This window comes from Coregonus lavaretus (assembly GCF_964263955.1).
Source record: "Coregonus lavaretus genome assembly, chromosome: 3".
NCBI classification, from domain to species: domain Eukaryota; kingdom Metazoa; phylum Chordata; class Actinopteri; order Salmoniformes; family Salmonidae; genus Coregonus; species Coregonus lavaretus.
In genome coordinates this window covers 51,149,713-51,167,212 of record NC_139990.1, presented here as the reverse complement: position 1 = coordinate 51,167,212, position 17,500 = coordinate 51,149,713, and the positions used below count along the sequence as shown (strand labels likewise).

The window sequence follows — 17,500 nt, the reverse complement described above, 5'->3', positions numbered from 1 at the left end:
TGGGGTACATGACACCCCTGCTGGGCCATTACTGCCAGACCACAATTTGTCAGACATTTACCAAACATTAGAGTGGTTTCTGATACAGTAAGAAACACATATTTTGATCTATGGTGGCTTAGAGTTAGTGTTAAATACTATCACCTGTCTGTTGACGGACAGAGCTTTGTCTCTTAATGAGCTACACATTCAGATGATCACACATTGTCAGTGTCGATCTTTGAAGTGACACACCTGTATCCCTGTGGGCCTTGCACAATCTCAACTTATTTTGTTAACAAGACAAGGCAGTTTGTATGACTGTTCCATCATCATGTCATCCCGGTGTATTCAGCTCATATGACAATAGATCATCAGAGAGAATCCTAGCAGGATGCAGTTCCAGCCAGTGAACAGCAGGCAGCAGTACCTAAGGTGCTATCTGTCATCGGTTGCTTTTCCTGTTCTTTATCTTCTCCTTTTGGAACCATTTGGCTGTATCTTCTATTTACATACCTAATCCAATTTTTTTTACATTTGTACATTTTAGTCATTTAGGAGACACTCTTATCCAGAGTGACTTACAGGAGCAAGTAGGTGCCTTGCTCAAGGGCACATCGACAGATTTTTCACCTAGTTGGCTCAGGGAATCGAACCAGCGACCTTTCGGTTACTGGCCCAACGCTCTTAACAGCTAGGCTACGTGCTGCCCTATGTAGGGGCTTGTCCTCTTTACCCTCACCCCAACCACCTCCCATGCTCCCCCTTTCCCCCTCTCCATCCATCCCTCCTCCCCCCTCACCTCATCCTCCCCCGCACCCTGTGTGTCTGATTGGCTTCCGTCATGCAGTTGCTGACAAAGTTTGGCCCTCCCGAGGCCCCGTAGTCGCGGCGCAGTGCCACCGCCCCGTGGGTCAGTATGGACACGCCTCTGGCGATCCTCATGCGGGGCTTGTCCTTCCAGCCCTGCGGACGCACGGCGAACAGGGCCCTGGGGAGGCCCTCCATGCCCAGGCCGGACAGGGCTGGCCCCACAGCGAACCACATGTGAGAGGGTCCAGCCTGACCCGCAGCCCAGGCTGCTTTAAACACCAGCTCGGCCTCCTCCTGGGAACAGTAGAGCAGACGTACCTGGTGGAGTGGAATACAGGGGAGGAGGAGAGGGGAGATACACGGGTACATAGTGAGATAAGGGGTAAGGGGAGACGGGGAGAAAGAGTGGGAGGGGGGCAGTACAGCAGTCTACCTGGAGGAGTGGGGGAGGGGAGGAGGAGGAAAGGGGGAGTCAGACATATATACGGTAGTGATATAAAGGTCAAGGGAGACAGAGAGGGGGAAGGTGAAGGGAAAAATAGAGAGAGAGAGAGAGAGAGAGAGAGAGAGAGAGAGAGAGAGAGAGAGAGAGAGAGAGAGAGAGAGAGAGAGAGAGAGAGAGAGAGAGAGAGAGAGAGAGAGAGGGAGTAACAATACTTTCCTATAGGGGAAAGACAAAGCTATACTAACTAGTGAGGTGAGGGTTATAGGATAGGAGTAAGGAGGAGGGAGAGAAGACAGGAAGAGTAAGGAGGAGGGAGAGAAGACAGGAGGAGTAAGGAGGAGGGAGAGAAGGCAGGAGGACTAAGGTGGAGGGAGAGAAGACAGGAGGAGTACGGAGGAGGGAAAGAAGGCAGGAGGACTAAGGAGGAGGGAGAGAAGGCAGGAGGAGTAAGGAGGAGGGAGAGAAGACAGGAGGAGTGCGGAGGAGGGAGAGAAGACAGGAGGAACAAGGAGGAGGGAGAGAAGACACCGGGAGTAAGGAGGAGGGAGAGAAGGCAGGAGGAATAAGGAGGAGGGAGAGAAGACAGGAGGAGTAAGGAGGAGGGAGAGAAGGCACCAGGAGTAAGGAGGAGGGAGAGAAGACAGGAGGAGTAAGGAGGAGGGAGAGAAGACAGGAAGAGTAAGGAGGAAGGAGAGAAGACAGGAAGAGTAAGGAGGAGGGAGAGAAGACACCTGGAGTAAGGAGGAGGGAGAGAAGGCAGGAGGAGTAAGGAGGAGGGAGAGAAGACACCAGGAGTAAGGAGGAGGGAGAGAAGGCAGGATGAATAAGGAGGAGGGAGAGAAGACAGGGGGAGTACGGAGGAGGGAGAGAAGGCAGGAGGAGTATGGAGGAGGGAGAGAAGACAGGAGGAGTAAGGAGGAGGGAGAGAAGACACCAGGAGTAAGGAGGAGGGAGAGAAGGCAGGAGGATAAAGGAGGAGGGAGAGAATAGAGGAGGAGTACGGAGGAGGGAGAGAAGGCAGGAGGAGTAAGGAGGAGGGAGAGAAGGCAGGAGGAGTAAGGAGGAGGGAGAGAAGGCAGGAGGAATAAGGAGGAGGGAGAGAAGACAGGTGTATGGAGGAGGGAGAGAAGGCAGGAGGAGTAAGGAGGAGGGAGAGATGGCAGGAGGAGTAAGGAGGTGGGAGAGAAGACAGGAAGAGAACGGAGGAGGGAGAGAGAAGTAAGAGCTGATGTTACTGCTGTGTTTATGACAGACATACTAATGACAGACGAAATGAAGGAGGGAGAGACAATATGACAGTGGGGGGTTGAGACAGAGAGAATGGAGGGGGTCTAAAGAGCAAACACACCTGAGGGAAAATGGGAGAGGTTAAACGCTGACATATGTTATTAAAAGCAGCAGAGTCTGGGGAGATAGGGAAGGAGGGGTAAGAGAGGGAGAGGGAGAGAGAGAGAGAGAGAGGGGGGGGGGGGGGGGAGGGAGGGAGGGACAGAAAGAGAAAGAATGGAGTGCAGTGTTGAGAAGGGGAGAAAACGGGGGGAGAGCGGGAAGTGATGGGGGATGGGGGGAATAGGGAAGTGATGGGGGATGGGGGAGAGGGAAGTGATGGGGATGGGGGAGAGGGAAGTGATGGGGGATGGGGAGAGGGAAGTGATGGGGGATGGGGGAGAGAGGGAAGTGATGGGGGATGGAGGGGAGAGGGAAGTGATGGGGGATGGGGGGAGAGGGAAGTGATGGGGGATGGGGGATGGGGGAGAGAGGGAAGTGATGGGGATGGGGGAGAGGGAAGTGATGGGGGATGGGGGCGAGAGAGGGAAGTGATGCGGGTTGGGGGATGGGGGGAGAGAAGGAAGTGATGGGGGATGGGGGGGCAGAGAAAAAAGAGAGGCAGACATATTTTGGTAAAATCAGGGCCTGGGGAGATAAGAGATATAGTAACAGCAGGGGTGTAGGGAGAGAGAGAGAGAGAAGGAGAGAAAGCAAGAGAGATAGGGAGGGATGGATGGAGAGAGGGAGGAAGAGAGTGCAGTAGATCAGTCCAACAATGCCACAATTGCTGAGGAAGGGAGAAACAGGGTGAAGAAGGTTTTAAGGGGGTGAGATAGGGGAAACAGGGTTAAGTGAAATGCTGACAGATACAGGAAGAGAAAGGGGAGAGAGGGACTAACAGAATGGGAGAAGGGGGAGGGGGAGAAATGTATAGGGTAGAAAAGATAAGGACAGAGGAAGGAAAAATTGTTATAAAGTGAGGCAGGGAGAGAGGGAGTGGAGGAGACAGAGTGAAAGCACATTTTGAGAATTGTGCCTTCATTGAATTTTGAACTGTAATGGCTTGGCAAAACAATCCAGCCCGGATGCCAATAAACCTCCAGTGAATTGGAGAGGAGGGAGAGAGAGAGAGAGAGAGCGAGAGAGCGAGAGAGCGAGAGAGCGAGAGAGCGAGAGAGCGAGAGAGAGAGAGAGAGAGAGAGAGAGAGAGAGAGAGAGAGAGAGAGAGAGAGAGAGAGAGAGAAACTGATATAAAGACAAATAAGCAGAGGCAGAAGCTCAAAGAGAGGGGGAGAGAAAGAGAGAGCTATTTAAGTGGAAATGGACCCTGTGCACCTGCGTTAGCCCCACACACATTGAGAGAGAAAAGCAGGAAAAAAGCAGGAAAAAAGTGGGATATTGAGAGAGAAAAGCAGATAGAGTCTTTAATGCAAACACACACTGTCACTGAGCAGACAGACACAAGCACTGATTATCACTGGGAGAGAGAGAAAGAGACGGGGAAAGAGAGAGAGAAAATGAGAGAGAGTGGGTGAAGACAGAGGGGAAAGGAGAGGAGGGATGAGAGAGAGCAATAAGGGAGGGGAGAGAGAGAAGCAGAGAAAGAGGGAGGGTTAGGGTTAATGCACTGCGCATAGGCAGCCCGCTGCGGGCACTATGTTATATTAACAGTGACACCAGCCGAGAGAAGCCTAAGGAATCCAATACACACACACACACACAGGGAGACAGAGCTGCAGTGGCCATGCTGAGACATTAGCGATGACATTGAGACCCATCTGAACCAGCCCAACAGAGAGCAGTGTACGTCTACAGGCAAAGGGACATGCTGCGGAGAGGGGAGAATGAAGGAGGGAGGGAGGGATGGAGGGATGAAAGGAGTAGAAGGAGTGAGGGAGAGATGGAAGGAGAGGACACAAAACGAGCCCAACACAAGCCACAGGACAGAGGTTCTGTCTCTGGGCAAGGATGTGCAGGGAGGGAAGGACGGAGGGAGAGAGGGAATAAGAAAGAGAGGGAGAGGGTTAAAGAGTGAGCTATCATATTACAGAAAGAAAGGAATTGACAGGGAGGGAGAAAGAGGGGAGATATGAGGAATAGGGAGGAGGTAGCAAGTCAGGGATCCATGGAGAAGGAGAAGGATGGAGGCATTCAGCTTGAGAGAGAGATTTTTTAAGTGAAAGGAAAGTAGAAGGAAGGAGCGAGCAAGGGAGAGCGAAAGAAAGGGCACAGGCTAGTCATGAAGGGTGGGAGTGATGAGAAGAACAGAGGGATAGAGGAGAGAGAGGAGAGAGAGCCACAGGGACAGAGGGAGAGAGTAAGAAGGAGGAGGAACCCAGCCAGCCCGGCCAGCCAGCCACACGGAGACTCACGGCCACTCAGTAACACTTCCTCCCCCTTTTCTCCCCCTCCCCTCCCCCCTCCCTCCCCCCTGTCTCACCTGTGCCTCGTTCTCCTTGAGCAGCCTGAGCGTGCGCGCCCCTCCCGGGTCGTCCGTCACGTTCAGCATGACCACGCTCTTCTTCTCCCAGCCGATGAACGAGCCGTCCGTCAGGCCGTCCACCACCGACAGGAAGTCCTGGTAGCCGTGGTGACGGGTGGACACCACTGAGAAGGTGGTCCAGTCGTACTCCTCTAGTATTTTGAAGATGACCTCCAGCTGGAGGGTGGTGGATGAGCTGAACTGGAGGAAGATGGAGCCTGACTCCTGCAGTAGGGGGAGCACACCTTAAAGTTCTATAGACACAGGCAGGCACACAGGACTGAACACGGGACAGAACGCTGCCAAACAGGAAGCACAACATCAGCTTTCCTCTAGGAGGTCAGGGTCGCGTTCAGTAGAGCACCTTCTCCACTTCAAAACAGTTCAACACATTGTTGTTGTTTGTTCTCACTGAACGGGACCCCTGTAATTCCTCAGTTTCACAACGTTTTCTCCCGTTTCAGACCTTCTGAACACAACCAAGCATTGAGGATGAAGGGGTTTTCTGGGGTTCTGATTTGGTTAGGATTATGGTTAGGATTTGGGTAGGGTAAACTGATCCTACAGTGTAGATATCTGCCTATGGGTAAACTCTGCCCAGAGCCAGAATGCAGCACAAAGGTGTTTAGAATAAGCCTCACTGGTAAATGAATCCCAATTAATATGTGAAAAATAGCAAATTTGTTAACATGCCATATTGTAGCAAGCCCTAATCCATTAACTACTTTTGAATAATTAAAAAGATTAATCAATCCAGATATAGCAGGGGATTATGTCTTTAAGGTAAGGATTTGGAGACAGTAAGCTGATCCTAGATCTATGCCTACGGGCAACTTCTGTCCGGAGTTTAGAGAGCAGTTAAAGAGAGCCGCTCCTCTCTACAAAGAACTACAACTCCCATGACTACCCTGTGTGTGTTCAGGGTGTGGAGGCATACTGGGGTTGAAGTTTTCATGGGACGGCTGCAGTGGCAGTGTGACTGCAGGCTAAAACACAGATGATGATTGTTGAGTGAATTCTCCAATGACCGCTGGAACTAGTCTTTTCCACAGATTTGGATTATATTTAGATAGGAATGTGTGTGCGGGGCGGGGGGGTGGGTCTTCAAAGGAAGATCATCAAAGAGGTTTGAACGCATTCCTCAAGAGTAAATGGTTAAAACAGTTATTTGTAAACACAAATGTATTGGTGTTGATTTTTCTAGCTACGTGGCAGCAAAAGCATGTCTGAAACATCTTAATTTACACACATATACTGTAATTAATGTAAACACACCCACTCTCTCTTCCTCCCTCTCTCTCTCTCTCAATTCAATTCAAAGGGCTTTATTGGCATGGGAAACATATGTTTACATTGCCAAATCAAGTGAAATAGATAATAAACAAAAGTGAAATAAACAATCAAAAACTAACAGTAAACATTACACTCACAAAAGTTTCAAAGGAATAGAGACATTTCAAATGTCATATTACCAAATAAAATAAATGTGTATTTGTCACATGCACCGAATACAACAGGTGTAGTAGACCTTACCGTGAAATGCTTACTTACAAGCCCTTAACCAACAACAAAGTTGAAATAATAGAGTTAAGAAAATATTTACTAAATAAACTCAAGCAAAAAATAGTAACACTATATAAATGTACCGAGTCAATGTGTGGGGGTACAGGTTAGTCGAGGTAGTTTGTACATGTAGATTGGGGTAAAGTGACTATGCATAGATAATAAACAGCTAGTAGCAGCGGTCTTATAGCTTGGGGATAGAAGCTGTTAAGGAGCCTTTTGGACCTAGACTTGGCGCTCCAGTACCGCTTGCCGTGCGGTAGCAGAAAGAACAGTCTATGAGTCGTGCTTGGCCACGCAGTCGTGGGTGAACAGGGAGTACAGGAGGGCACTAATCACGCACCCCTGAAGGGCCCCGGTGTTGAGGATCAGCGTGGCAGATGTGTTGTTGCCTGCACTTACCACCTGGGCGGCGGCCGGTCAGGAAATCCAGGATCCAGCTGCAGAGGGAGGTGTTTAGTCCCAGGGTCCTTAGCTTAGTGATGAGCTTTGTGAGCACTATGGTGTTGAACGCTGAGCTGTAGTCAATGAACAGCATTCTCACATAGGTGTTCCTTTTGTCCAGGTGGGAGAGGGCAGTGTGGAGTGCGATTGAGATTGCGTCATCTGTGGATCTGTTGGGGCGGTATGCGAATTGGAGTGGGTCTAAGATTTCCGGGATGATGGTGTTGATGTGAGCCATGACCAGCCTTTCAAAGCACTTCATGGCTACCGACGTGAGTGCTACGGGGCGGTAGTCATTTAGGCAGGTTACCTTCGCATTCTTGGGCACAGGGATTATGGTGGTCTGCTTGAAACATGTGGGTATTACAGACTCGGTCAGGGAGAGGCATTTAGCTTGCCTGGTAGGGTCAGGTCACTGGGCAGCTCGCGGCTGGGTTTCCCTTTGCAGTCCGTAATAGTTTGCTAGCCCTGCCACATCAGTCACGTACGTTAAGGAACGGGACGGACCAAGGTGCAGCGTGAACGGCGAACATGTTTATTAACTAATAAACACACGAAACAGTAACCAAAACAACAAACTTAACCGTGACGGTCCAAAGGCTAACACACAAGCCTAAACATGAACATAACAAAATCTCACAACGCAGGCAGGAAAACTGACTGAAGTATGATCCCCAATCAGAGACAACGAGCGACAGCTGCCTCTGATTGGGAACCACACCCGGCCAAACATAGAAATACAAAACCTAGAATATATTCACACCCTGACCAAACTAGCTAGAGTTCTATACGCCAGGGCGTGACAACATCCGACGAGCGTCAGAGCCGGTGTAGTAGGATTCAATCTTAGTCCTGTATTGACACTTTGCCTGTTTGTATCACGTTTCAGGAGAAGACCCAGATGCAGACAGTGTTGAAGTAACACAAGTTTATTACAAAAACAGGGTGCAGGCAAGCGACAGGTCAAGGGCAGGCAGAGGTCAGTAATCAAGATCAGAGTCCAAAAGGTACAGAACGGCAGGCAGTCTCAGGTTCAGGGCAGGCAGAGGTCAATAATCCAGAATGGTGTAACAAGGTACAGAACGGCAGGCAGGCTCAGGGTCAGGGCAGGCAGAATGGTCAAAACCGGGAAAACTAGAAAATGCTGGTAGGATTCACAAAACAAAACGAACTGGCAACAGACAAATAGAGAAAACAGGTATAAATACACTGGGGATAATGGGGAAGATGGGCGACACCTGGACGGGGTGGTGACAATCACAAAAACAGGTGAAACAGATCAGGGTGTGACAGTTTGATGGTTTGTCTGAGGGCATAGCGGGATTTCTTATAAGCATCCGGATTAGTGACCCGCTCCTTGAAAGCGGCAGCTCTAGCCTTTAGCTCGGTGCGGATGTTGCCTGTAATCCATGGCTTCTGGTGATGTACATACAGTCACTGTGGGGACGACGTCGTCAATGCACTTATTGATGAAGCCGGTGACTGAGATGGTATACTCCTCAATGCCATTGGTTGAATCACAGAACATATTCCAGTCTGTGCTAGCAAAACAGTCCTGTAGCGTAGCATCTGTGTCACCTGACCACTTCTGTATTGAGCGAGTCACTGGTACTTTAGTTTTTGCTTGTAAGCAGGAATCAGGAGGATAGAATTTTTGCCAAAAGGAGGTCGAAGGAGAGCTTTGTATGCGTCTCTGTGTGTGGAGTAAAGTAGTCTAGAGTTTTTTTCCCTCTGGTTGCACATGTGACATGCTGGTAGAAATGAGGTAAAACGGATTTAAGTTTGCCTGCATTAAAGTCCCCGGCCACTAGGAGTGCCGCTTCTGGATGAGCATTTTCTTGTTTGCTTATGGCCTTATACAGCTTGTTGAGTGCGGTCTTAGTGCCAGCATCGGTTTGTGGTGGTAAACAGACGGCTACGAATAATATAGATGAGAACTCTCTTGGTAGATAGTGTGGTCTACAGCTTATCATGAGGTACTCTACCTCAGACGAGCAATACCTCAAGACTTCTTTAATATTAGACATTGCGCACCAGCTGTTATTGACAAATAGACACACACCCCAGCCCCTCATCTTACCAGATGTAACTGCTCTGTCAGGCCGATGCACGGGAAACCCAGCCAGCTCTATATTATCTGTGTCGTCGTTCAGCCACGACTCGGGGAAACATAAGATATTACAGTTTTTAATGTCCCGTTGGTAGGATAGTCTCGACCGTAGATCATCGAGTTTGTTTTCCAGTGATTGCACGTTGGCCAATAGGACCGATGGTAATGGCGATTTACTCACTCGCCTACAAATCTTAACAAGGCACCCCACCTCCCTCTGTATCTCCACCTTTTCTTCACGCAAATGACGTGGAGTTGGGCCTGGTTTCCGGAGAGTATTGTTCTTCACAAATTTTGCTGCTTCAGTGTTTTTAGATATTTTTGTCAGATGTTACTATGGTATACTGAAGTATAATTACAAGCACTCCATACGTGTCAAAGGCTTTTATTGACAATTACATTAAGTTTATGCAAAGAGTCAATATTTGCATTGTTGACCCTTCTTTTTCAAGATCTCTGCAATCCGCCCTGGCATGCTGTCAATTAACTTCTGGGCCACATCCTGACTGATGGCAGCCCATTCTTGCATAATCAATGCATGGAGTTTGTCAGAATTTGTGGGTTTTTGTTCGTCCACCCGCCTCTTGAGGATTGACCACAAGTTCTCAATGGGATTAAAGTCTGGGGAGTTTCCTGGCCATGGACCCAAAATGTCGATGTTTTGTTCCCAGAGCCACTTAGTTATCACTTTTGCCTTATCGCAAGGTGCTCCATCATGCTGGAAAAGGCATTGTTCGTCACCAAACTGTTCTTGGATGGTTGGGAGAAGTTACTCTCGGAGGATGTGTTGGTACCATTCTTTATTCATGGCTGTGTTCTTAGGCAAAATTGTGAGTGAGCCCACTCCCTTGGCTGAGAAGCAACCCCACACATGAATGGTCTCAGGATGCTTTACTGTTGGCATGACACAGGACTGATGGTAGCGCTCACCTTGTCTTCTCCGGACAAGCTTTTTTCCGGATGCCCCAAACAATCGGAAAGGGGATTCATCAGAGAAAATGACTTTACCCCAGTCCTCAGCAGTCCAACCCCTGTACCTTTTTCAGAATATCAGTCTGTCCCTGATGTTTTTCCTGGAGAGAAGTGGCTTCCTCGCTGCCCTTCTTGACACCAGGCCATCCTCCAAAGTCTTTGCCTCACTGTGCGTGCAGATGCACTCACACCTGCCTGCTGCCATTCCTGAGCAAGCTCTGCACTGGTGGTGCCCCGATCCCGCAGCTGAATCAACTTTAGGAGATGGTCATGGTGCTTGCTATACTTTCTTGGGCACCCTGAAGCCTTCTTCACAACAATTGAACCTCTCTCCTTGAAGTTCTTGATGATCCGATAAATGGTTGATTTAGGTGCAATCTTACTAGCAGCAATATCCTTGCCTGTGAAGCCCTTTTTGTGCAAAGCAATGATGACGGCACGTGTTTACCATGGTTAACAGAGGAAGAACAATGATTTAAAGCTTCCAGTCTGTTATTCTAACTAAATCAGCATGACAGAGTGATCTCCAGCCTTGTTCTCGTCAACACTCTCACCTGTGTTAACGAGAGAATCACTGACATGATGTCAGCTGGTCCTTTTGTGGCAGGGCTGAAATGCAGTGGAAATGTTTTTGGGGGATTAAGTTCATTTTCATGGCAAAGAGGGACTTTGCAATTAATTGCAATTCATAACATTCAGGAGTATATGCAAATTGCCATCATAAAAACTGAGGTAGCAGACTTTGTGAAAATTAATATTTGTATAATTCTCAAAACTTTTGACCACGACTGTATATCCTTCGTGTCGGACTCATTAAAGAAAAAATCTTTGTCCAGTTTCGATCAGAAGAGACGGTAGCAGCAACTTTATGTACAAAATAAGTTACAAACAATGCGAAAAAACTAACAAAATAGCACAGTTCGTTTGGAGCCCGTAAAACGGCAGCCATCACCTCCGGTGCCATTATTATCTGGCTATATACAGTGTTGTAGCGATGTGCAAATAGTTAAAGTACAAAAGGGAAAATAAATCAACATAAATATGGGTTGTATGTTCTCTCTCTCCCTCTCCCACACACATACATATACACACACACACAGAGTTGCGACACATCAGAGGGACAGCTGTAGCAGCAGCCCAGTTCGGTGCCATTTACAGATCAAACACAGCAGTGTCTCAGGATGTCTGACTCAGCTTCTTATAGCACACTGTCCCTGACACCAACCCTATACCTCAACCCAACCCAACCCCTATACACCAACACCAACCCTATACCTCAACCCATCCCAACCCTTATACTCCAACACCAACCCTATACCTTAACCTAACCCAACCCTTATACCCCAACACAATCCCTATAGCCCAACCCAACCCCTATCTCTATAGGTATCTATACCCCAATACATTTTTTAAATTTTTACATTTTAGTCATTTAGCAGACGCTCTTATCCAGAGCGACTTACAGTTAGTGAGTGCATACATTTTCATACTGGCCCCCCGTGGGAAACGAACCCACAACCCTGGCGTTGCAAGCTCTACCAACTGAGCTACCAACCCTATACCCCAACCTAACCCAAACCCTATACCCCAACATCAACCCTATACCTCCACCTAACTCAACCCCTATACTCCAACAACAACCCTATACCTCAACCCAACCCAACCCATATACCCCAACACCAACCCTATACCTTAACCTAACCTAGCCCAACCCTTATACCCCAACACAATCCCTATACCCCAACCCAACCCCTACCCAACCCCTATACCCCAATACCAACACTATACCCCAACACCAACCCAACCCCTATACCCCAACACCAACCCAACCCTATACCCCAACACCAACCCCTATACCCCAACACCAACCCAACCCTATACCCCATACCCCAACACCATCCAACCCAACCCCTATACCCCAACACCAATACCGATACCAACCCAACCCTATACCCCAACACCAACCCCAACCCAACCCCTATACCCCAACACCAACCCAACCCCTATACCCCAACACCAACCAACCCCTATACACCAACACCAACTCAACCCAACCCTATACCCCAACACCAACCCAATCCCTATACCCCAACACCAACCCCAACCCAACCCCTATACCCCAACCCCAACCCAACCCCTATACACCAACACCAACCCAACCCAACCCAACCCTATACCCCAACACCAACCCAACCCCTATACCCCAACCCAACCCCCATACCCATACCTAATCGCTATCCCAGTCCAGGCCCCCTGTCTGCCCATCCAGCAGCTACCCATCATGATTCTGAGCATTCCCCATCCCCGTATCCATCCCAGGATTATGGTCAATTCTCAGTCACTTCAGAAGATAAATTGAAATACAGTTCTGGAATATTGTTCAAGTACTTCATGAATTGACTGAATTGAAATTGATTATTTGACCTCCCCATCCATCCAGTTAAAAACAGTCTAAAGGAGACAGAGAGAGAGAGGGATGGTGGGGAGAAAGAGATGGAGGGGAGAGAGAGATGGAGGGGAGAGAGAGATAGAGGGGAGAGAGAGAGAGAGAGAGAGAGAGACAGAGAGAGAGAGAGAGAGAGAGAGATGGGGGATACGGGTGTAAGGTATGTGAAGCCTGCTGAGTGAGACCAGGTGGCAAGATCATCCACTTAATCCTACCAGAGTTTTCTCTCTCTAACCCTGACTCTCTCTCTCTCCCTCTAACCCTGAATCTCTCTCTCTCTAACCCTGAATCTCTCTCTCTCTAATCCTGAATTTATCTCTCTAACCCTGAATCTCTCTCTCTAACCCTGAATCTCTCTTTCTAACCCTGAATCTCTCGTTCTCTCTAACCCTGAATCTCTCTCTCTCTAACCCTGAATCTCTTTCTATAACCCTGCATCTCTCTCTCTCTCTCTAACCTTGAATCTCTCTCTCTCACTCTGAATCTCTCTCTCGCTCTCTCTAACCCTGGATCTCTCTCTCTCTCTAACCCTGAATCTCCTTATTTCTCTCTCTAACCCTGAATCTCTCTCTCTCTCTAACCCTGAATCTTTCTCTCTCTCTAACCCTGAATCTTTCTCTCTCTCTAACCCTGAATCTTTCTCTCTCTCTAACCCTGAATCTCTCTCTCCTTAACCCTGAATCTCTCTCTCTCCATCTTTCCACCCCTGAGGGTAAACTCTCTCTCTCTCTCTCTCTCTCTCTCTCTCTCTCTCTCTCTCTCTCTCTCTCTCTCTCTCTCTCTCTCTCTCTCTCTCTCTCTCTCTCTCTCTCTCTCTCTATCTCTCTCTCTCTATCACTCTCTCAGTACCATCATCTCTCTCCCCCCTTTTCTCTCAAACTTCACTCTCTCCCTCCCTTTTCTCTCTACCCCCCATGGTTTCTCTCACTACCTACCCTTGACTCCCTCTCTTTCTGTACCACCCACTTGTTGCTGTCTACAAAGCTCTGATTGGGCTGAAACAGTGAATGATTGACCTCAATCCTCAAACTTTCACGCAGGCACGCACACACACACAAACACACATACAAACACACACACAAACACACATTATCTTCTTACCTCCATACCTGTGGCATCCTCCCCACCATTGCTCACCATCCTACAGGCATGATGGGTCTCTCTCTCTTTCTCTCTCACATACACACACCTCATCCCCTCCCCCCACCTCTGTACCTGTTGCATCCTCCCCAGCCCTGCCCCTCCTCCTACAGCCACTATGGGCAGTCCAGTCTGGGCAGAGACAAACTCTAACATGGGGGCCAGGGGTCCCCAGGCAGTGGGTGGTGGCCTCTCCTCCTCATAGACCAGGCCCTGTAGGGGCCTCGCTGCCAGCAGGTCACACAGCTGGGACAGCAGAGTCTTAGGACTACTGTCATTCACCTGGAGAGGAAGTCATGACAGGGATAGGTTAGCTTGCATTACATACAGAGTAATGGAGTACAACATGATCTGAGGAATACAGACATTCACCTACAGAGGACACATGATCACAAGGTAACAACAATATATACACTACCAGTCAAAACTATGAAATAACACATATGGAATCATGTAGTAACCAAAAAAGTGTTAAACAAATCAAAATATATTTTATATTTGAGATTCTTCTAATAGCCACCCTTTGCCTTGATGACAGCTTTGCACACTCTTGGCAAACTACATGATTCCATATGTGTTATTTCACAGTTCTGATGTCTTCACTATTATTCTACAATGTAGAAAATAGTAAAAATAAAGAAAAACCCTTGAATGAGTAGGTGTGTCCAAACTTTTGACTGGTACTGTATATAGACTTTCATTGAGAAAGCAGATAAACAACCGTAAGGGACAGTAGAGTATACTGTCTTACCTCTACTATCAATGAGAGAGAGAGAAATCAAAGAGAGTGATAGAACAGAAAACAGAGACAGACATGTGTACAGATGGACTACTGGCATTCATCTGGACAGGGAGCCATGATGAGTAAGGTTATGTTACAATGTGTGGAGAACACATTGGCGGTGTCGATTATACCCATACTAGCATACTACATACTTAAACTGCATATTATTTACTCATTGTCGCATACTATTTAGCATGTACCGTTTAGTAAAAAGTATGCAGTATGCCACGGCTGCAACTCAGTAGTGGCTCCTGATTGGCTGAGTAGGCGGGGCGGGGCAGAGTGTGGGTGGATTTTTCCAAATTCAACAGACATGCATCGCATTAACCAGCCATATAATAGCTATTTTCCAATTTGATTAATTTCTCTAAACTCTGAATAGAATAGGAATGGAGTTCTAGGCCTACTCAGGCTGGTTATAGGAAGACTATCACATTCAACCTATATCGTACTAGACCATACAGCCCATCTATCCTATTGAAAAAGGACTGAAGACAGAAACAGATAATTTGGTTCCATTTCAACATAGTTATTAGTGAAACCAAAGTGTTGTAACATAGATCAAATCAAATAGCCTTGTACACACACCAAAACTTTTCAAATGTTCAAATCAAAGGGCTATGGCATATAAAATGTGGACATTCGGGTGCATCGCAAATTCAGAATCGCTGGACAGCAACATAATAAACTAAAGCTCTGATCATTGGAACGACATCAGAATGAATGTTAAGGCTTGATCCATTAATTCATTAATTAAATAGGTAGCCTACGAAAAATCTAAAGGCCTGATTAACATGCCACATCCCAAGTCCCAGGTGCCGCCACATTCAGAAATCAAAAGATGGTTTAGTATTTCGTTTAAAAGCTCTGATGAAGGCCAAGAGAACCATAAACACTTTTCAGTGAGAAACAGAAATCCACTTTGGGTAAAAAAATAAATACTTATGTTTTCAAAGATGTAGCCTACGATGCAATGCTCGTGATAATTTTCTGAGAATAAAAACTACTTAGCCTACATTTGAACACCACCGCAGAAGCTTCGGGCATCTTCCCAATTAAGTAGCCTAGTGTGGTTATCTGGCTACTTAAAGAGAACTAGGGCCTATTAATCGCAGCCCTCCTCTTCCAATGCATTGTTGGAAAAGTGTGCCGAGAATTCTACAAGATGAAGAGCCAAAATTAGTATAACATCCTGGCATTTAAACCATACTCGATTTTCAAAATGTTGCATACTATTAAACGTTCTATTTTCGCATACTGAGAATGCGTCATGCGTGATTGAGTTGTTTCCTGCTATTCGTTGATTTCTGTGGCACATATCTAATTGATCAGCTATTGTCAAAGCTGACATGAATATGACATCCGGGCATTTAAAGTATACTAGATTTTCGAAATGTTGCATACTATTAAACTTAATATTTTCGCATACTCAAATGACCTACTATTTAGGACGCAAGTTTGGGTATTTGGACACGGCCACTATGTGAACACACACACACACACACACACACACACACTCAAAGAGTAGAACGATAAGACACAGGAAGCATGGAAACAGACAGACAGGGTCTGAGGCCTAAAGAGTCCCTCTCTTACCTGGGGTGAAGTAATGACAAGGCTATCGGTTAGATAGAGTTTAATGACGAGGCTATCGGTTAGATAGAGTTCAATGACAAGGCTATCGGTTAGATAGAGTTCAATGACAAGGCTATCGGTTAGATAGAGTTCAATGACAAGGCTATCGGTTAGATAGAGTTCAATGACAAGGCTATCGGTTAGATAGAGTTCAATGACAAGGCTATCGGTTAGATAGAGTTCAATGACAAGGCTATCAGTTAAATATAGTTCAACGACAAGGCTATCGGTTAAATATAGTTCAATGACAAGGCTATCAGTTAAATATAGTTCAACGACAAGGCTATCGGTTAAATATAGTTCAATGACAAGGCTATCAGTTAAATATAGTTCAATGACAAGGCTATCGGTTAAATATAGTTCAATGACAAGGCTATCGGTTAAATATAGTTCAATGACAAGGCTATCGGTTAAATATAGTTAAATGACAAGGCTATCGGTTAGATAGAGTTCAATGACAAGGCTATCGGTTAGATAGAGTTCAATGACAAGGCTATCGGTTAGATAGAGATCAATGACAAGGCTATCGTTAGATAGAGTTTAATGACAAGGCTATCGGTTAGATAGAGTTTAATGACAAGGCTATCAGTTAGATAGAGTTTAATGACAAGGCTATCGGTTAGATAGAGATCAATGACAAGGCTATCGGTTAGATAGAGTTTAATGACAAGGCTATCAGTTAGATAGAGTTTAATGACAAGGCTATCGGTTAGATAGAGATCAATGACAAGGCTATCGGTTAGATAGAGATCAATGACAAGGCTATCGGTTAGATAGAGTTCAATGACAAGGCTATCGGTTAGATAGAGTTCATGCAATGGTAGAAGAGCATGTGAATTAAGGAAACGCTTTCAGTTACACTCATTTAGACACAACAGCAACAGCATGACATCTCTTCACCTTAATACAGGTTAGCACTGTGGCTCCTATAAGTCCTCGAGCTATAGTACTGACAGCATGACATAGAGTTGGCTATATAACATGTATCTCAGATAAGGATTGGGCCTTAGATTAATGTAATCCATTATTCCATTACTATGATGACTCTAAACCCTAAACAAGCCAGCTTTGACCCTTGAGTCCATCCTTCCAATTCCACCCTCACTGTATTCCCTGGACCCCCCCACCCCCACCACACCACCCCTACATTTTCCCCTTATAATAATAATAATGCATGGTACTTATATTTGGCCCAAACCATTAATGTCAGGTTAAGGTTCAGGCTGTAATGAATGGATCCATTATCACCATTCCTATTATTACCCCCCAGCACAGCACAGTCTTTTCTCACCTGGAGCCAGATGACGTTAGCAGAGCTCCACTGGGTTATCACGCTCTCCCCTAGAGAGCTGTGTGCCCGGCCGAATCCAGGGTAGAGCACCCTTCCCCCGGGCCCGGCCGCCGCCTCCACCTGCACG

At 46.9% G+C, this 17,500-nt stretch overlaps 1 protein-coding gene across 1 annotated transcript in view; it reads right to left on the bottom strand.

Annotated features, from left to right (window-relative positions):
* LOC311112859 (uncharacterized protein) overlaps positions 1-17,493 on the bottom strand; it is a gene marked incomplete at its 3' end in the record, with an annotated part of 65,388 nt that extends 47,895 nt beyond the window's left edge. The window contains 4 exon segments of the mRNA XM_084155995.1: positions 782-1,110; positions 4,947-5,213; positions 13,739-13,945; positions 17,374-17,493. Of these exon segments, the coding sequence (XP_084012121.1) occupies positions 782-1,110; positions 4,947-5,213; positions 13,739-13,819 (677 nt within the window). The 5' untranslated portion in view covers positions 13,820-13,945; positions 17,374-17,493.
* Between the last annotated feature and the right edge of the window lie 7 nt (positions 17,494-17,500).